This window comes from Athene noctua, chromosome 10, assembly GCF_965140245.1.
Source record: "Athene noctua chromosome 10, bAthNoc1.hap1.1, whole genome shotgun sequence".
NCBI classification, from domain to species: Eukaryota; Metazoa; Chordata; class Aves; order Strigiformes; family Strigidae; genus Athene; species Athene noctua.
The window spans coordinates 6,057,964-6,078,172 of record NC_134046.1 but is presented as its reverse complement, the minus strand read 5'-3'; the positions used below and the strand labels follow the sequence as shown (position 1 = coordinate 6,078,172).

The 20,209-nt window shown below is 38.4% G+C and overlaps 1 protein-coding gene across 4 annotated transcripts in view; it reads right to left on the bottom strand.

The window, feature by feature from the left end:
- Positions 1–20,209, bottom strand: part of ATXN7 (ataxin 7) — an 89,280-nt gene that overhangs the window by 5,594 nt on the left and 63,477 nt on the right. For all 4 annotated transcript variants that reach the window (XM_074913883.1, XM_074913887.1, XM_074913884.1 and 1 more), the window contains 7 exons: positions 6,842–7,094; positions 5,891–6,153; positions 5,039–5,121; positions 3,037–3,302; positions 2,417–2,615; positions 1,435–1,556; positions 228–1,185 (listed from right to left, as the gene is read on the bottom strand). In XM_074913883.1, coding sequence (XP_074769984.1) covers positions 228–1,185; positions 1,435–1,556; positions 2,417–2,615; positions 3,037–3,302; positions 5,039–5,121; positions 5,891–6,153; positions 6,842–7,094 — 2,144 coding nt within the window. The remainder of the gene's footprint in view (positions 1–227; positions 1,186–1,434; positions 1,557–2,416; positions 2,616–3,036; positions 3,303–5,038; positions 5,122–5,890; positions 6,154–6,841; positions 7,095–20,209) is intronic.

The following is a 20,209-nucleotide window of genomic DNA, read 5'->3' as shown; positions in this document are numbered from 1 at the left end:
CATATTTAAGCTTACTTAAAAAAAGCTACACTTTATGAGAGTGTTTATAAAAATCTTGTGTAAATGCACTATAAAAACACTCAAAATGTGTAGTGGACAAATAGGAGAACTATCTTTTACTTGAATAAGATCTGGAATTGGCTATCTAATAATTAAGAAAACACAGGTAATATAAGCATGTGAAGAGGCGTGTTCATATTGGCTTAGCTCAAGACAAAATTTCATACCTGATGAAAAAGAGAATTGTTCATCAGTCCTTGCGTCCCTGGGATTGCACCAGTGTGTTTTGCATGAACATTGTTCACCGATGTCAATTTGGCAACTTTGTTTGATTTGCTGCTGCTGCTGCTGCTGTTTATGCTGCTTGAACCAGGTGAGCACTTTCTTTTCTTTCCTATTAATTTGTCAAGGGAAGTATGCGAATGTGAAAAACTGCTGTGTGAATTTACAGTCAGCTCGCTGGACTGATGAACAAACGGCCCTAAGGAGAGCGTGGAGTCGCTGCTGTTCATCATCACACTCATTCTCTTTATCGATTCTGCAGGGCTTCCAGTCGGAGGACCCCTCCCTGATTGGTCATGTTTGAGGCTAACGGAGTTAGCTTTGCTAGTCATACAGTTGAGGCCAACGCTGTGGGACGAAGCTGTCACGGATGGATGATAGGAGGTCCCAGAGTTTCCAGAGTTAACCACACAGTTTTTTCTAAAGGACTCTGTGGAATGAGAAGGTGCTAGCAGTGCGGAACTGTTTTTACGCTTCTTTCCTGAGCCGCCGCTGCTACTGACGCTGCCGGTACTGTTACAGGTGCCACTGCCAGCAGAAGATTCCTTAGGTTTAAAAGATTTGCTGGATTTCATTTTCTGAGGTTTGCTGGGCATAGGTGAAGGTACAGAGGAAAGCACTGTAGGTGTTGAAGGGGATGAAGACACTTGTCTTGATTGCATACTGCAGACAGGATCCACTGCACCCAAAGTAGCAGGATTGGCATTTAGTGTTGTTCCATGTGATGGTACCGATTTATTATTCAGAGACACACAGGAAGGAGATACCAATGCTGGCGATGACATAACCGTGGTGGGTAAGAGGAAACCTGCTGCACTGACACCGTACTGTGAAGCAGGCATCAAGTTTGTCCGATGTGGTGCACGAACTGAAGCTGTGTTACTAGATGCTGGAGGAATTTTCCTGCAGGTGAACAGAAAAACAAAAACCCACGTAGCTACTGTTCTTCAGAATAACACCCAGTCTAATAATGCTACACCACTAAAATATTTTATTATTAATAGTAATTGTTCCAAAAAATATAAAACATAAACTATCAACCTTTGATCCCATTAATCTGAACGTGAGATTACCGTTCTTTAACTAGAATCACATGCTACACGTATTTCTACAAATACCAAGAAGAGTAAGAACTCTTTCACTTCTACTCACTTCCACATCTGTGAATTAAGATGCTTCTCTAACATGAAGTCAAGTGCACATCGAATATGGTTCCACCGCTTGTCAAACACGTAATAACCTCTTCCAATTTGCCGACTACCAAATGTGCAAAACTGGAAAGACAGATTTTTATTAGCATTTTCTACTTCCAGTAACAACTCTAAATAACAATGCACTAGATTATAAATAAATATTGCTAAATGAATATGCTTTTAGATGTTTAAGTCAAGAATAAAGTATGAATTAGAATTTTTATTCCTATATAACAAGTATTTTAAATTTTTGGCCTTGGTTTACTGGAATCATTTTCTTCCCATCTGACGCTCCCATACTTATGGCCAAAAGCAGTGGTCAAATTTGAATCCCTCTGATCAAACAGGGAAGGACAGTAGTACATGTTTGTGTGTGTACAAAAATATAATATATACAATGTAACATCTGTTTCTGAGGACTATCAGCTATCTTTATCTTGTCTGTTTAAAAAAAAAAGGGAGATAATCTGATACACAGCTAGGCAATAAGGTTTGTGTCTGTAGTAAGACTAACTAGCTTTTGTTAAGTTTTAAATATTAACACATTACTGTTACCTTCAGTGTAATGACTGGCACAGTGATTAAAAAAAATGTGTGTGTGTGAAAGTCCAATAACCAAATGTCACCAGAAAGGCACTGTTTATATGTCCTCATTCCAAAACCACAACCCTTTAGAACAGTTACCAATTTCATCTTCAGTATTTTGACATTTTGATTTTTTTTTTTTTTTTTTTGGGTGAGCTCCAAACGTATTTCTTTAGCACTTTTATAATTACAGTTAAACCTTCACTGTCTTGTAGACAACAAAATAATTTTTTTAAAATCTAGGAAAAAAAATAAATCACATACCCAATAGAACACTACCCTTAAACCCCCCAAGTAATCTGTTTACAAGTTCAGAGCCAGCAAGAGACCAAAGTTAACTTTTACTTAAAACGTACAGCGGCTGGTTGAGGATGATGACCTGAATAATGACAATCCAGTTTTTCAACAGGCTCTTCTTTTTCATCACATTCTCCCTCATCACTGGATAACCGAGATGCTGGCTCAGCTGCAGGCAAGGGAGGGTGCGGGGACTCATGGACAGAAGGAGACTCACTGGGGGCATTTCCACTGTGCTGGGCTGGACAGCCTGGAGGCCTGGGCAAGGCAAGCAGGAAACGTGTTATTGAACCAAATCTAGCTAAAAATTCCAAGCTTAAGCGTTTACCATTACTGACAGAAGGAAATCTACATTAACCGATTTGTGATATTTTCTATAGTCTCATAACACATGACCAGGAGGAAGGACAGGAGGTATGGCACCCCTGGAAAAGCAGCATTGCCCAACCATTGCTGCAGTGCTTTCAGTGATGCAAGTCAGCTTTTACTGTTTCAAACACCAAACCCTCCTCGCTAGGAGTTACAGCTCACCATGTAATTGCTAACTGCAGACAGAGAGTCACCAGGCCTAGAGCAAAAATACTGCCCCATCCAACAGATCCATACTGCTCTTTCAAAATCCACCTGATGAAGCTACCAGTATTAATTTCGTACCGTTGGACATGCAGATTTTCCTTACCTTGGAAGACTGGGGGGGTGAGGTTTGGGTTTATTAGGTAATAAAGGCTTTGATTCTGTAAGAGTAACTCCATGAGAATTTTGGTGCAGCTCCTGGGAAGTTTTAGTAGGTGAGGGATGTGGTTCCCTGAGAGGGGGCATCTGCTGATGATGATCCGAATGTCGAAGAAGTTCCTTTTCCCTGGTTTTGCTTTTGTGCTCGGCTAATAACACATCAAATCGTTTTCTTCGACCCTGTACAGCCCTCCGCTGGGTTAAGGAATGTGTCTGCAAAAGCATGAATAAATCAATCATTAATCCCAGGCTATCAGATCTGTGGAAATCAAACACTCAAAACACATGTCTAGAGCTCTAACAGAGAAAATCATCGCACTTATGGTTTAGTAAACAAATGGAAGAATGACTTAGAAAACAAACTTTAAAATTGCGTGGTGGATGACTATATCTCTGTCTGATACAAAATAATGAAAAACAGCAAATGAGTAAAAGACTTCTCTCAAATTTATTTTTAAAAAAAGAAACTGCCAGTTTCTTTTTTAATTCTTTTAAACTTCTTATAAGACCAGAATTGAAAATCTTTTTCACACTGGTGTTTTAATTGCCAACTAGCCCACAACCAAAAATACTAAAATTTACTTTCACTTACGAAAATATTATATTTAACATAATAATGCCTAAATCAGACTTTTAATGGGAGACATAAAATGTATTTATAAAAATACTTTGCTTCCTTCCATATACTAATATATTCCTTGAAAACTAATGTAATCAAATAGATATTAAGAAATGCAAAAAAAATACAGCAGAATCCCGTCAGAGACTCAAAGGATGTTGAGTGTCCTGAATGCTACACATAGTAAGATGTTTATGTGTATATATGGCATAAATTCTAGGTAAAGTGAAATAGATGGAAGTTATTTTTTGAATTGTCAAAGTGACATCCAATACCTTTCCTGCATAAAAGGTTTGACTGGGTTCATTTTAGCAGGTAAAAATTATCACATAATTCAGACACAAACAGCAATTCTAAAAAATATTTTATGAGTAGATTTAATATAAGGAATTGCTGAGAAAAGTTTTTACTTTCTTTCTCTTTACACCTTTGATGTGCTTAGATCTCTTGTAACATCTTGAAGCTTTTCCCTCCTCTATTAGAAAAACAATTGCCTCCCCCCCTGTAATTCCAAAAGGGCAATGTGTTCAAGTTCAGTTCCTCTGGGTCATTAGTACCATCTTCATTTACCTTTGTTCTGTAGGTGGTTTATTTACCAGATGCTTCCCCTACTGACAGTTTAGCTGCTTTGCAGGAAAGTAGCTAAATATTACACAATTGCATGGGATCTGGATTTTTGGTTCCTTGGGACTAAGTGATACCTCTCTGTCCCCGAGATTTTTGAGCCAGAGGACACATTTCATTTGATCAAAACTTTTTACAGAATGTTTCATTTAGATTTTAACCTCTAGGCATACCCTGTGGCTTTTTCAGAAGACTCAGTTCTGAGTTGGCTGTAGTGGAACGTCAAGCAGCATTAACATTTACACAAATACCTCCTAAATATCTACTGCAGACTCTGCTGGGGGAAAAGGAGGGGGTGTGAGAGGTGCTTGATTTACCTAAATCCTGCATAAACAAATACTGTTAATGCTTATGAGGAATTTTAAAATTCATGATCTATGACTCAAAGGTTATCCTCAAAAAGAACATGATGCTGGCCCTCCGCTACCTACATGTGGAATAACATAATCTGTCCCACATCAACATCCATGTTTAATGGGTTTATACAAAAATACAAATCTTCAGGTTACATCAAAAAGTATGTTACTGAATAAATAACTGAACTTCAAAAACAATTCCTTCTTGGTTCTGGGCAACATGTTTTCAGAAGTACCATTTACAGTGGTAAATACTGACAGCAAAAATTTGTAGTTTTCTGATTTCCATCATATTCCTCAGAAAATTTAATAAAACTTTACATAATCTTATTGTGGTTAAGATATCCTACCTTGCATGTCAAAGACCTAGTACAAGGTTTCCTGGTTTCCACATCAATGACACCACAGTATATATCAGGATCAAATTCTCTCTCTGTCAAGGATACACCGTATTGAAAAGTTAAGACATTTTAAAATACTAATATTTATTTTCATTATAAAAATTAACCAGCTTGAAAACTGTTTTCAAATGTAACACAGGCAAATGTATAAATAAAAATGCACAACTACAAATAACATTTTCTACATTCTCAGCAGGTTTACGGTGTGCTGAAATACAGATCTTGTCTACAAACAGAATGGAGAAAGGCACAGCTGTAAGGGACCCCGAAGCAGGAACAGATCCTACATGTCAGGATTAAAGGTCACCGTCAATATGAACAGTGACAAACAAATGGGGGGTTTTTTGTTGTTGGCTTTGGTGTTAAGAACTTTTTTACCAGTTTACTAACACCCAAAGTTATTGCGTTTAAAAAGTGCAAAGAACAGACTGGGTTTACACGGTTGAGTTTGAGGCACTAGCTGTTCCTCTTTCTATGTACATTCGGACCTTCCATATAGAAAGAAGGAAAAGAAAATCTTCAAAGACAGTAAAAGAGCATAATTTTAAAACTGTAAGAACTGACTGGTCTTTTGAAATCTGTATGGTTTCTGAAAACAACAGTCACATTTCAAGTTGTTTGTGTCCTTTTAAGAGTATGTCAAGTTATAGATTTAAATTCTAATATATAAGATGTATCCAATTATAAGTTACAGTTTTATAAAAGTGTTTAATTTACTTCTGAAACTTATTTCTATATATTCTATATATGTATTTCTAGAGATACACTACTAAGAGGAATATAGCAATAAAACACAATTACCTGACAATCTTTTATGTAAAAATTTCCTATTATTTGTATTTTCTTCAGATTTCTTTTCCAAAAATGGAGGCACAGAGAGAAGACCTTTACCATTCAGTATCTGTCCAGGGGAAGGCAAGGGTGGCTTTGGTATTGAGGGACAATTAAGGCCAGTCTTTATTGAGGAACTCACAGTAGTAGAACAAGTTGGACCAACAGCAGCTTTCAGTTGGGCACCATCTATCTTTGGATGAATTTTTTCCACTTTGACAGATGGAGTCATACTATTATTTATGAAAGAAAAAAAAAAAGGGGGGGTGGGGGATTGAAAATTATAGTCAGAAATTATAAAAAATACCTAAAAATATGTTGTTACTTAACGATAATCTGATCTATTCACAATGCAAATGTAGACCTTCCTCCTTTATTCTCAGTTTTCTTGTCTTTTTTATTTTCACATTTTTTATGATGTCCATAATCTTTTCTGTCCCCATTTCTTTCTAAGTATTTCAGAGTCATCAGGGACTTCAGAAACTGTTATTTGACTTCACAGGTACAACATATCACCAAAGCAACTGGAATGGGCCTGTTATGTCCAGTGAGAAATGCTCCGTTCTGACAGTAAATTATATTATCAGTTCTGCAATCTCATGTGTGCAGGTCAAAAATCACCCAAATCAGAGCTACAACTCACTTATGATCAAAGTATGCAGATTAGATCAAAGAACTAAGAGCCCCTTGTAAAACAACCTTTATTTATAGTGATTTAAGATGCAGCTTTGAACAGTTCTTGTTCAACACAGTCGTTAAGTATTATCTATAATCTTAGACTAGGCTGCTGCAAAAGATCTGGAGGAGTTTAAAATTATTATCCCTTAAACCAAAAACCCTCAGAAACCAAATGAAATTCTACAATATAGCAGTGCCTATGCAAGTAGTAACGTTTAATTCTTCGTCAAAACACATACTCACATTTTATCATGGGGAACTTTGCTATGCTGTACCGAATGCATTAACCTGTTGTTTCCGCTGATCTGCAGCTTGTCTTTGGGTGATTTCAACAACTTGGAATTTGATGATGATGCACTAGTACCTCCACTGGACGAACGATTGCTCCCACTTCCACTGCTACCTTTGTTTTTTGAAGGGAAAGATGAAATGAGGGAAAATACTGAAGAGGAGGGAGGAGTCAAAGGTGGCTTGCTGGAGGAGCTGTGTCTTCTTTCTGAAAAGGAAGAAAAAAAGGGGGTTTAAGCTCCCATAGAGAAACAATTCTTAAATACTTCATGTTGTCATTTACTCCATTAACATTTTCCCTTTATTGGCTTGGAGGTCCCCTACCACACACAGAGCATAGAGGAGTCAAGCTTCACTGTAATCCATGAGGCTCCCTCCACTCATTGCTGGTCCCCAGTCAGTTACAGGAGTCTCTTTTAACTTTGAGAGCTACGTTCCTCAGCCACTAAAGCTTAGCTTTTAATAACACTCCCCATTCTCTTTCTACCTTAAAGAACAAGAAAGTGAGAATCAAACCTAGAACTCAGACACACAAAGCAGAGACACCCCTGTCCTCAGGCCAAGCAAGCTGAAATACCAGGTTTCCTCAAAGGATAACAAATATCAGTAAATATCTCTCCTAATGATCAAAATTATATTGGAATCATCATTTTAAATTTCACTTCATTACAACCTTTTGGTATGGTCTATTAGACCTTCAGCGTGGAACACGCCTGAGAACACCAGCTCAAGTATTGACATACGTGACCTATGTTGGGTTTTGGGGTGTTTTTTTGTTTTGTTTTCTCTCTTTTTTTTTTTTTTTTCCTCACAGTAAGACCAGTTTGGGGAGGATTTCTATTTAGAAACATCATCAAAAGGATCAACTGATATTCTTCTAGAAAAAAAAAAAAAGGTACAATATCTGAACATTTGAATTAAGAGTGGTCAGGTTCCATCAATGAATATGTTGGAAAAGAAATAATTAACATTAAACCATTAATATTAATATATTTCTAGCACCATTTTGGTTAAAATAGTGTATATTAGAAAGGTAGTTCTTTGAAACAATGAATTCTCAGTCACAAAACACCTGACAGCTTCAGGGAGTACCCAGCTCTGCCTACATTAACCGCTTGCTGGACTGATACTGGGACACCTGCAATTCCTCGATGATCTGTGTAATCAACACCTGCTTAAGAGACATGTCTTAGACAGATCTAAGAGAACACCAAGAATCAGCAGGTCCATGGAGGGAGCAGAAAGGCACCTTTCTTCTTGACAGCGGTTAATACTCAGCCAAGTATTGTTAAAGGTGCCCAAATCCATCACTGATCAATCCCAGGATTGGTTTACAGATTTTGACTTAAATTTACTTAAACTATGAAAGCAGCAGGCTACTCATGAAGTTACTACAGCCAAGAGTGAAAGTCAAGTCCAGCACAACCTGTACAGAAGTCTAATGCTCTGGAAAATTTAAATATATAATCCATTTTTCCCTGAATCCTAAATACAGCAATCATATGCCACTCACGATGACCAACCAGGACTCCATTTGTAGCTGGAAGCCACCAAACATGACAGCACCAACCCTGCACCAATGTCACCAGGTACATCACCTGCTGCACAGCTCCTGCAAGCAAGACTGTTACAGAATGCAACAACAATAACTAGGAGAGAAAAGTCAAGCTGCTCCAGCAGTGCAAGAGGAAAACATAGGAGCCTAACACCTGGCAAGCTAATTTCTTACAGAGGTGGGGAAGCAGCTTTTTAAATGTGTTCTTTAGCTCAAGGGAAAAAAATTAAAAAGCATAGATCTTAGACTAGGAAAATCCACTCAAGAAGTTATCTCTGAAACTAAACCAAGTGATGTGTTGAAATGCAAAATGGGTGCAAACTACCTAACGAACCTTCTGCGAAAGTCATCAGTTTTAAATTATTATTTACCAAAAAGGTCTGAAAGGTCAGGTGAAGTGCCCAACAGAAACACACAACAAATGCCACAACCTATCACCCGCCTCAAGAAACGACTGCTTTAAAATTATAGTATTTAAAATGACTAGTTTATCTGTGATGTTCAAAATAGTCTACTTAGTTTTCTAGATCCAGATGCCATTGAAGAACTTGTAAGTGAAGTACGTCAGCATATTTCTGTTCTAGTAAACGCCTGTGCTTCGAATATGATATACTGCTTATTGCCAAATGTCTTTTTATAGCAATGGCAAGAATCCCCGAGCAGCTCTGATAAGATACTATTTGAGGGCCATTAGTTCCAGTGATGCTACACCCTGTGAGATTACTCTGAGATAATGAGAAAAATTGCTCAATACTCTTCCACCTTCTATATATTTAGAAAATTCAAAGTCCAAGTTCTTATCACAGTTACAAATAATCTCTAATAAACCAGTGGATGACTAATGCAATCTTTGGGAGTTTGTGGGGGGTTTTTTGTTGATTTTTTTTTCTTTTTGGGGGGGTGTTTCTTGGAGAAAACCAGGCAGATGAGCAGAGAAAAGGAGTAGAAATAAGCCACGAGTGCCTCCTTGCATCCCATCATTAGGAATAAACTAGACAAAATATTAATCTCAGCTATTAACCCAAATTATACAAACCCTTTTTTTTCTGGGAGCTTTAACTGGTACTGTTCTCATACTAAACTGAGATGTCACTGACTACTATTTGCATTAGTGTTTCATAGCACCAGTCTCAAACAAGTTAATATAAAAGGTGTTTTAAGCTGCTGATAATCAAAAAAGTTGACCTAAGAGAACTAAGGCTAACAGCTGATCATACGTCAAGATTACAGTCTACTTGTGAGAGAATTCCCATCCTACAGACATATGATTTGGAACACACACGCACAAAAAAAAAAAAAAAAGCCAAATGATTTTTTCTAGAAGTTTGGGACAATTTCTCAAAGAGACATTATAACACTGTAAGTCTGTGAAACCTTCACTCACTCCTGTAAGTAACCACGACTTGTGTAGTTTAGCAACAACGTAAGAATTTTCAGCTAATTTTTCATAACCTGCTTAGACCTGTTTTGTGTTGACTTACATAAAAGTAGAAATAAGGCTCCTACTACCATATGATTATATATAACGTTTCAGTCTTTTTATAAAATTCATGTTTTTAAGTGAAATCAGCTTAAGGTCTGTTTTGTAAACCATCTGAATACTACTGATGTCTTATTGGAGAAAGCTAATATTATTTTTGAGATCAGACATGTTTTAAGCATGGCATACTTGATCTAATGAATGTATTTATTGACAGACTGACATAGTCTTTTAATGGAAAAATTACTACACAAACTGTCACTGAATAATCAAGACCACCATGCTTATTATGCTAAGCATATTATAATGATAAATTTGACTAATCATCTGCCAATCTTATACAGTTCCCATTCACCATTAACTCTGACTCAGCCTGAAAACATTTAAAAATACAATTATCTGCAGGTGTTCAGCTTCTGAATTTTAAAAGTTAGCACTCATGTCCCTTCCCTTCACATAAATCTTGAAAGAAAACCAATTTTTAATGTCATGACTGCTTTTGCAACACAAAGTGATATTTCAAATACTGCACCTGTGTAATATGGTTCTAAACTCTAAAATTGGGATGATGGGGCGGAGGGGGGGGGGGGGCAGGGCATGGCATTGTTGTTTGGTAGGGTTTTGTTTTTTAAATATGAGAGAAATGAAAGTTCTGGCTTTGGACAAAAAGATCTGAAAGTCATCTTTGATCCCACAGCAGTGGGTAGAATCTGACCTCAAGTGAAAGCTGTACTTAATACTAAATCTTAACAAATAAACTCCTCCCTAAATATCTTTGCATTTATATAGCGTATTTGTGACCCTAAGGAGAAAGGCTGTATAGAGTTAGAAAGCTGTGAAAAGAGATGGCATCCCACCAAAGGCTTCATGACTAGGATAGCTGTGAACTATCAATTTGGGAAAACACAGTGATAGTTTGTGTGCTACTGGACTGTGCTGGTGGAGTAAGAATTATATACACATACTGCCAAAGCACACAGTACTTCCTGATAAAATGGATATTGCTAATTTAAATCTCTTTAAGAGCTTTTTAAAAATAAATAAATAAATGAAACAGCTTCATTTGGCCCTTAGTCTGGTTGCCAATTGTCTTGGGTTTAAAATCTTGTTTTCCATTGTATATTTCCTACTAAACATGCAATAATTCCTGACAAAATGCAAAAAAGTAACCTGGAAGGGGAAGAAAAAAAAAAGGTAAAAGAAAAAAAAAAGAAAGCTTCTCTACCATGTTTGGCTACAACTTATTTTTCCATCAATGGGTAAACACTTGAACTAATCAGTAACTTTATTTCTATATAAAATAAAATATTCTTTTATAGAGAAAAATGGTCTGGTTTTCATAAAATGTTACTTTCTTTGCTGTATGCTTAATGAAAGAGTAACAATACTCTTCCAATTTTTCAAAATGTTCCTCCCAGGTCTACACTTAGTTCCCAAAATCTAGGAAGTGTTTTGTGCTGTTCATTCTCTCTGAGCATCAATTAATAGCTTTGGGCAGCAAATATGAGATGTACAGATCAAATTTCATAAACCTGTTTTTTTAATACTGACTTCTTACGTAAGTACGGGGCAAAAAGTCAGACTGACCTGTGTCAGTGCTAGCAGAGCCGTCATGAAAACTGAAGCACATCCATTGAAACACACACAAGTTTAGTTTGGTGAAATGCACTGCAACTTCAGTTAACATTCAGTTTTAACATAGGTTAGCCTAGGTGTGAGAGTATCATTCAGACTACAGAATTAACTGTGTATACTGAAACAAAGCAAACAGGTAACTAAGTAATTATTATTTCATATATCCATCTCACCTAAAGTATAAGCATGATAAAAATGCAACCTAATGCAAACTTCTTTTCCCCATTATACTGAGCTATTGCTTGACTTGTCGTTTGAGCAATCATTTAATACAGTCATATTAAAAACATCTTTTATCTGAGGATAAAATTCATTTTCTGGCAGTATGACTACTACATTTCTGGATTAATTGATCTTCTAATTTCTCCAGAAGGATCAGATCCATGACATGACAGGAGAACACACTGCTGTGGAAGGGCACCTCACCGTAGCTCCAGATTTTACTCAGCAACCAACTAAAATTCCTTTTGTGGCTCTACCCCAAATACCTGTGTTGTGCTCCGATCTACCACCACTCTGACCTCACCATGACAAAGAAAAAAGAAAAAAGTTAGATCCATGAGGATTTCACAGGATAAACACCTGAGCTAAAACAATCATGGGCATAGCAGGCAAATTACTCTTCCTTTGATGCCACGCTGGCAGCCCGCAGCTGCTTGGGAGCAATCGCCTGTGCGGGATCTTGATCTGCTGCTCACTCTCTTATTGCTGCTTCATTATCCTGCTCTAATCACCGGGCCTAGATACCAAGGATTCTGCCTTAATCTTCCACTGTGTTCCTTTAATCATCCCATCAGCTCTGTTTGCGCTGTAAATCAGGATGAGGTCACTCCATCTTCCATTGTGTGGTGTTTAAACTTATACTCTTAGCTAAACAGATAGCATCTAAACAAAGTTATATTTTTCATTCCAGCAAGAAAGTTACAGAAAAGAATATTTATGGAGTCCAAGCTATCAGTATGACAGGCTGCCAAGGCTTGATTGGCACCAGTACAATCTGTCATGTCTCTAGAGAAAATTCTTACTATTTCATAAAAAAAAACATTGCTTCGCAACTGGCAGCTGATATTATTGTTTATCACTCAGTGTTAGCAAAACCACAAAGAGAATCTGACAGATAGTCATGTATGCTTATGGCATTCCATTCACAGAAAAGTAACACTTCGGCAAATGAGAAAGGGAAGAAAAGAAAGTGTATCATTTTATATTGCAGCATACCAACGCAAGTCAGGGTGGCACATACGTAAGCATTACTTTGTGTTACGTATTTACACTGACCACAATGGTCTGTCTTATCTTGACCAGAGTTATTCAAGATTATAAATTGTAACAGGTATAAACTATTTATCTAAGAAATAGGTTTATACAATATCTTTTATACAGACTACGGTCAACTTAGCAATTCCAATACAACCTTATGTCCTGCACTTCCTCAATTTAAAAATATTCAGTGCATCTGCAGTACAGGATATTTCTATTGTCTGTGTAGATACAGTTGGTGGTAAGAGGCTGTCAAGCTACAACGACAAAACTTTACTTAAAATGTGTCTCTTCTCAAAAATCCACTGAAATGCAATACCTAGATAATTTTGAAGAGTATATTTTAAAGCCCAGAGTTCACCTCTACAACTTGGTATGTTAACAGGTTTGCTTTGCCTAGCAGAGATATAAAATGTGCTGGTTTATATGATTTTACATTACACCTTACTGCATACATTCTACAGCATTCTTCAAAGACAGTCTTACATTGAGGTGGTTAATACCCAAGAAGATAAAATCACCTTCCTAAGGACAAAAGATAGAATTTGAGTTGAAGTCATACATTACAGAGCAAAACATAACTATAGAGATCGATGATTTTTAAAATTTTCTTTCACATAAAGCAATTTGTGGAGGCTTCAGGCTGGTAAGTGCCGTGAAACATTTATGCTCTTCCACAGTGAGAACTCAGAAAATCATCTTCCTCTTAGAAAATCCTTTGTTGAAGCCTACAGTCAAATAAAACATATATGTCAAGACATTTCTAATTGATGACTGAGTATGGTCCAAACTTAAGTCAGTTCCTAGGATATTTTTACTTCTCAAATGAGGGCTGTATCACCAGTAAGCTTTACATGTCGTCTGTTTTCTGCATCTTTGTTTAACAGCAGCATTCATGTGTGTACTTCCCACTCTGCTGTCCAGTTCTCAAGACGAAGGCCCCAATGTTCCAGGTATGAATTCCTGCACCATTCCCTTGTCAATCACCTCCAAAACACCCACTACAAGTCTCCCTAAGAAGCATATCAAATCCGGCTGTGCCTTAACTATGGTGCACTGATTTATTATGAAAACTCACAACTTTTTTTTTTTTAAAAAGATATGCTTTGGTTACAAAGGCTCAATTCAGAACCCAAAAGCTCTCCTATATACAAATATTTGGGTTTCAGTGTATCACTACAGTTCCCAAACCCCTCCACAGTAATTCACACTTATTTAAGACATGTAAATAAAACATATCTGGATGTTTATGATGGTCCAGCACACTTATCTTCCTCATGAAATCCAAACTTCAATGCAACCAAAAGTCACTGATCATTCTGAATGATGTTTTTGTAATAGTCAACTAAAAGTTTCACATAACCTACTTCCTGTCAGTCCATAAGTCCTAGACTGAAAGATTTTTAGCTCAACTTTCACTTTAGTGTGTTTTTAAAAGCAGGTTTACCAGAGCACTTAACATAGGAAATGAGAGCAAAGTTGAGAATTGGGAAACATTCTCTGAGAAGGATTGCTGGCTTTCGTCTTCCCCAGCCTCACCGAGCTGCATTAGGTTGTGCCACTTTTTGAAGTTTCTGAAGTTTACAAATATTCAAATGTAAATGTTAGGAAACTATTTACTCAACTCCCAAGAGGTATTCTGAGTTTGCTAAACCACATCCATCTGAACAGAAACAGAATGCAAATGGTAGCTATTATTATTTTGCTCATTTCGTTACAGCAGTTATAGAGAAGCACTGTCTACTTTTAAAACTGTGAAACCAGTTACTCAACGTCTGATTTCTAAATACATATGTTTATAATTTTCCTAGAGATTTACATTCAAGAATCAAAACCCACTCTCAAGTGATCACTGTGCAAAATACGTTAAAGAACCATGAAATTCTGTGTAAAGAGGGTCACAGTTTTCTTGCTGCCATTGAAAAGAACAGGGAGGAGTGGAAAGATTATTTTCGCTAGAAAGATTCTGAATGCCAACTTTAATACTATAAAACCATACTTCAAAAAGGACATGATCATATAACTATAATTTAGGGTATTTAACTGATCCTTTTAAAAACAGTACAACTACAAGTGTAGCCAGGGTGGTATTGTAATTCTCGAATAGCACAGCACTAACTGAGCAGGAATGGCCATCTCCACTACACTAACTGCTGCAAAATGGCCCCAGACCCAGCACACCAACCCTGATCTCCAAGATTACCACCCGAGAAAGGAAAGTGAGGAGCAGACTGCCAGTAGAGTTATTAAGAACATATCAAAAAATAGCAACACTAAAATATATTTCAATAAACAACCTTCCAGCAAATCCCTTTCTCCACTGCTGCCTCTCCACAACGCTGTACGTTACTAAAGCTAGATTTCCCATTTTTCCATATTTGTTACTAACCCTTCTCAAACCCCCTTGTATTTGGTGCACGTGAGTAGTTCTGTAATCAATTTCCACAAGATTCAAAATTCCTCTTTAAAATACATGGGGTTTGCCACCAAGAGATGCAAAATAACTTTTGAAGCATCAACCAACACATACTGTCATCCCAAGCCTGCAGACAGACTAGGGTTTTGCTGTGTCATACAGCTCCCTCATGCCGTGGTGAACTTGAATTAGAGATGCTCCCATCAGGTTTATTTCAGCTATTCAGAGCTCTGTGAAGACCAAGAAAACTCTCAAGAGCAACACAGGAAAACTGACCGAGACAGGACATTCCATTATTCACAAAGCAGAACCACAAGCAAAATGGAGCCAGGGAGACCAGCTGTGGGGTGGTCCTGCTTCATCACCCAGAGGAGGATGTTTTCCCCATCCTTCTCCATCCCCCTCTTTGCTTTTGCTCAGGTAAACCCAAATGCAAGAGCTTTAACATCTCAAAAAGACTTGGACATAATATCCAAGATCAGACTTTTGATACGCTTTCCTGACCAACTTGCCAAGAGGCGGGGGAAAGGACAGATTTCTCACCAGGGAACTGGCCCTGGCTCTTCTGGTCAGTAACTGTCTTGTAAATCTGTCAAGCGCTGGAATATAAATATTGCAAAGTTCTTATGGAAGGACAGTAGAGTGTCTTAGATGGTAATCGGGCCATGGGGAGATTATAATGTCCACATTATGAGCACTAATCTCTGTGTAGCCTGTTGATGACATGACAATACCTGCACTGACTGATTAAAAAGCAGGTATTGAATAAATCATTCTTTTGCTATTTTAAAATTAAAAATTGTTATTTGGAATAAACTTCAGAAAAGTGATAATAAACAAGAAAGTCAAACAAAAGTAACTAATACAGATCAGCAGCATACCAAGATGCAGCATGGGTCAGCTTCCTCAAAAATATAGCTAGAAAACGGTTGTGTCATATATGCTTACCCTGAATGACATTAAAGAAAAGCTTCAGTTTCGAAAAACAAGCCTAAAGCAAATTAAAAATGCCCCACATTGTTCTAAAGTTTAATAAAAAGTTGAGTAAACAGAAGTTTAATAAAGAATTGTGTGTTGAAAGCATGGGAATAAACAATTAAAGGAAGAACCACCACCTAAGTTTCTGATTTTCTCTCTGTCCATTTTCTACCCAGAAATCATGTCTACACCTTTAACACCATGTTCTTCCCCTTCAGCATCAACAACACTCCTTGCAAGACCTTATCACATAATATTATAATATTGTGCAGCGTATTCAGATGAGTTCACATATCCAAATATCCGTCTAGCTTTCATCTTGCTAATGCTTCTATTCACGCCACAATCAGGAATGTTAATGTCTCCCCCTGTAGCTATTTCTTTAAGTGTAGCAAACTTTAGTTGTTGTATGTTGACTGTCAGACGCAGCTCCTATACAAAATAAAATATGCTGACAATGAAAACTTGCTTAAAAGCTGTTAGTGACCCAAAATATGAAGTGGATTATGGCTAACTAAGTTCTGGAGATGGATATAATAAAAGGCATGAAATGAAAAGCTCTCTGTACAAAAGAGATCAGGAAGAGTGAATTGACTCTGTTTTGAGCAGGGGAATAAGATAAAATATCACAGGATATACACAAAAATAGTAGTGTCAGCTAAGTAAATCACATTCTTTGATTTTGTCATTAAGAAACTATGGGGGGGAAAAAAAACCATTGAGCACCAATATTTTTCTTACATACTGCATGACTACTGACATCCACTGCCACAAAATACAAAAGCTTTGTAAGATTAAAAAAACAGATAAACACGTACATGTCTACTCAGAACTAACCCACTACAACAGCCCCCAACTCTTCCCTGAGGTGTTAACGCTCACAGCGGAGACATGGGAACGCTGACTGAGGGAGCTGAGAAGGAAGCTCCCGTCACTATCTCTGACGTTACCTGTCTCTCAGCTCTGTCCCTGCATGCACGGTACCGACCACACACACCCTACAGACGCCACAACTCATGTGCTTCCCTATGGCAAACAGCACAAAGGCCTTTATACCTATGGGCAGTGCCCACTTGCAGGAAAACCTCACAGAAAAATGAGAACACTAGGAGGGATCCAGGCTGGGGTTCTGCCTGCACGGCTAACACTTCGTTTTCTGTTCTGAGGTTTTTTTAAGACAAAATTTTTTAACTTTTTCAGAATGGAAAAGGAAGATGGGAAGCCAACCTGTGGTACTGTGAATTGCAATTAATTTTAAAAGATGTTTCAAGAGGCGAGGAACTTTCCAAAATTTGAAATCTCTTGGAACATAAATACTCAATTTTCAACATGAAAGGAAAGCAGAATAAATAATTTGGTTTCTTGTTCTAAGTCAGATCCTGATTTAGCATTTCAGGCATTAGTAATTTTTCAATTATAAAAAAGGATCATTACAGGTTATTTCATTAACACTAGTCAATCACAATTGTCATGAAACAACCGGTTTCATGTTTAAAAATACTGACCACGTTAACTACACGCTAATTAAAATTTTCCTGCAGCATTAGCACAGCAAAGTCTCACAGAAATCACTAATACAGTCAAACGAGGGCACGAACCTCCTGTGCTTGCACACTAATGCCTTTCGAATTAAATAAACCAGCCTTTTCACATTTCACCTTGAAATAATGGAGCGATGCTGTAATTAGGATGTGCTAACTAAAATGTTTGTGCAAGTTTAACCTTTTAAATAAAAACACAACTGCACTTGACACACCCAGGCTGTGCCTGCATTTCCTCCAAAGGGGAGATATAACGGCACAGAGCATCCTGCCCACAGCCAGCCATCCGCAGAGCCGTAACAAGGAATGTATTTGCCCTCTGATTTATAAATTACACGGATGAGCACACTCAGGGAAACAAGCTAAAATGAACACACTCTTAATAGTTTCTTTAATTAACACTTTGATTAACAGCTGTCAATTTATCTAGAGGCCTGGGAAGATTGCAATCGGCTATGTTTTCATTGCTAGTTTCTCTCCCTGCACTCTTCCCATCAGAGCTGTGGCTTCACAGCACTTTCGGGGGATTTTTCAAGCTTCTGCAGGGAAACAACTTGGGAGCAGAGGCCACCTCCCACAGCCCCCCCAGTATGATACTCGTACAGCTGCCCCTGCACCTCTGGAGAAAAGCGCCAGCTCCGGGGCATGGCGTGGGACAGAGCTCATTGGCTTGCCCCCGCTCGTGGCGAACTCGCCACCCGCCTGCTTTTGGAGTCAAGCCAGACCGCTCCGGTGACATTTCAGAAGGGCTCACGCGGGCCGCTTGCAGCGCTTAATCCCTCGCTGGGAGATTATCCATGTCACTCCGTGAACTCTGTCGAGGCCCCGCGACACCCGTGGGCAATGCCACCGTCCACACCGGGCCGCCTTGCCACCGGTGTTCCAGGCTGGCCTCCGGCACCCTGCAGCAAACAGCCACCCCTGGGCCTCTGGCCAGCCTCAGCTGTACCGACAAGCCTGCTGCGACGACGGGCACCAGAGGTCAGACACAGCCGTGGCCACGGCACGTCCATGTCAGGACAGTTCCCCTGTGGCTGCATCGCCCAGCCTGGGGGCACCCGGCATCCCCAGAGCTGCAGCTCCTTGGGCCATTGGTGGCCCAGGGGACGTGGTCCCTGCCACCCCAGCACAGCACCGGAGGACACTCCTGGTGTGTTTCTCCAACAGCAAAACTCACTCCAGCATTTATCATCCTGAACTTCCAGACAGGCCTTGACATCCTAAATTTCCAGATTCCAAGGTCTGAACCTCAAGGTCTGATTTCCACACAAAGTCAGCGCATGGATACCAAAATCTAATTTTTACCAAATTACCAATTTCTGGACCATTTCTTAAGTAATCACTTGTAAAAATTACAGTGTATCTGCTGACAAAAAAAAAGAATAGGCAGAAACAGCTCGTGGCTTCTGCTCATTTTGAATTATAATCAAAGCTGAAATTTCTGGTCTTTCCTCACTTATCAGATTACACCCAAGTTCATTTTTAAAACCAAGCAAAACACTTTTTCACCAAAATAAAAAGGTTGCCAAGAGGAAAGGCAGTTGGCTTGTACAAACGCCTCTGTGTAATAGTATCAGTGTGTTAGCATATTACTTTATTTTCATTAAGAAGGGTTAAACAGAAGCAGGGAGCACCATTTCAGCAGACTGGGTTTTGTTTGGGTTGGTGTTTACTTCTTTTATAGGAACATACAGAAACATGAAGACTCCTGCTCCCATTAACAAGCTTAGAAATGAATACTAAATCCTAAACCGCAAATACTAACTTTCCCATGACTATGTACTCAGAATACGAGACAGCAACCAGCTTCTGTTTTGCTCTGAATTTCAAGAGAAGTTGACAGCTCATGTCACCCACCCAATAATTGTTAAGGACAACTCAGGAATACAAAGATATTTCCTTGGATTATGCTGTTTCTAAAACATATCTCCTTCCATCGCTAAAATTGGTACCAGAGGCATTCATATTTTTGGAGTATTTGTTTCTGTTGCATACTCTTCTACATGACACCCGTAATTAAAACTGGGTAAGTCTCCAACAGATTTTAGTGGTTCACAAAATTCTTGACTTTAAACTACTATGTGGGGAACCAGCACTGATGTATTCGTCTTCTTAAAAGCTAGAATTTATCCTTCTTTAGTCTTTTATTTGGCCTACTCTTATTTTAGGACCAAGAGTGCAAGTAACTTCTATTTCGTTGCTTGTTCCACAAATAAACTGACCAAGATCAGGCAATTTAATTCCCACAGGGAACAATACCGAAAGCTGTCTTCCTTCTGAGTAAGAGTGAGGACAAAGAACCCAACTGCTAAGACACCCCAGCAGCTGGGCGTCAAGGCAGGAGCTGGAATGGAAGGGAGAGGCATGACGGTACATTCACACAGGGAGAAAATGGTAACGGCCCACGGGAAGGCACACAAAGGCAGAGAGAGAATGCAAAGAGATTTTATGCTTGCTT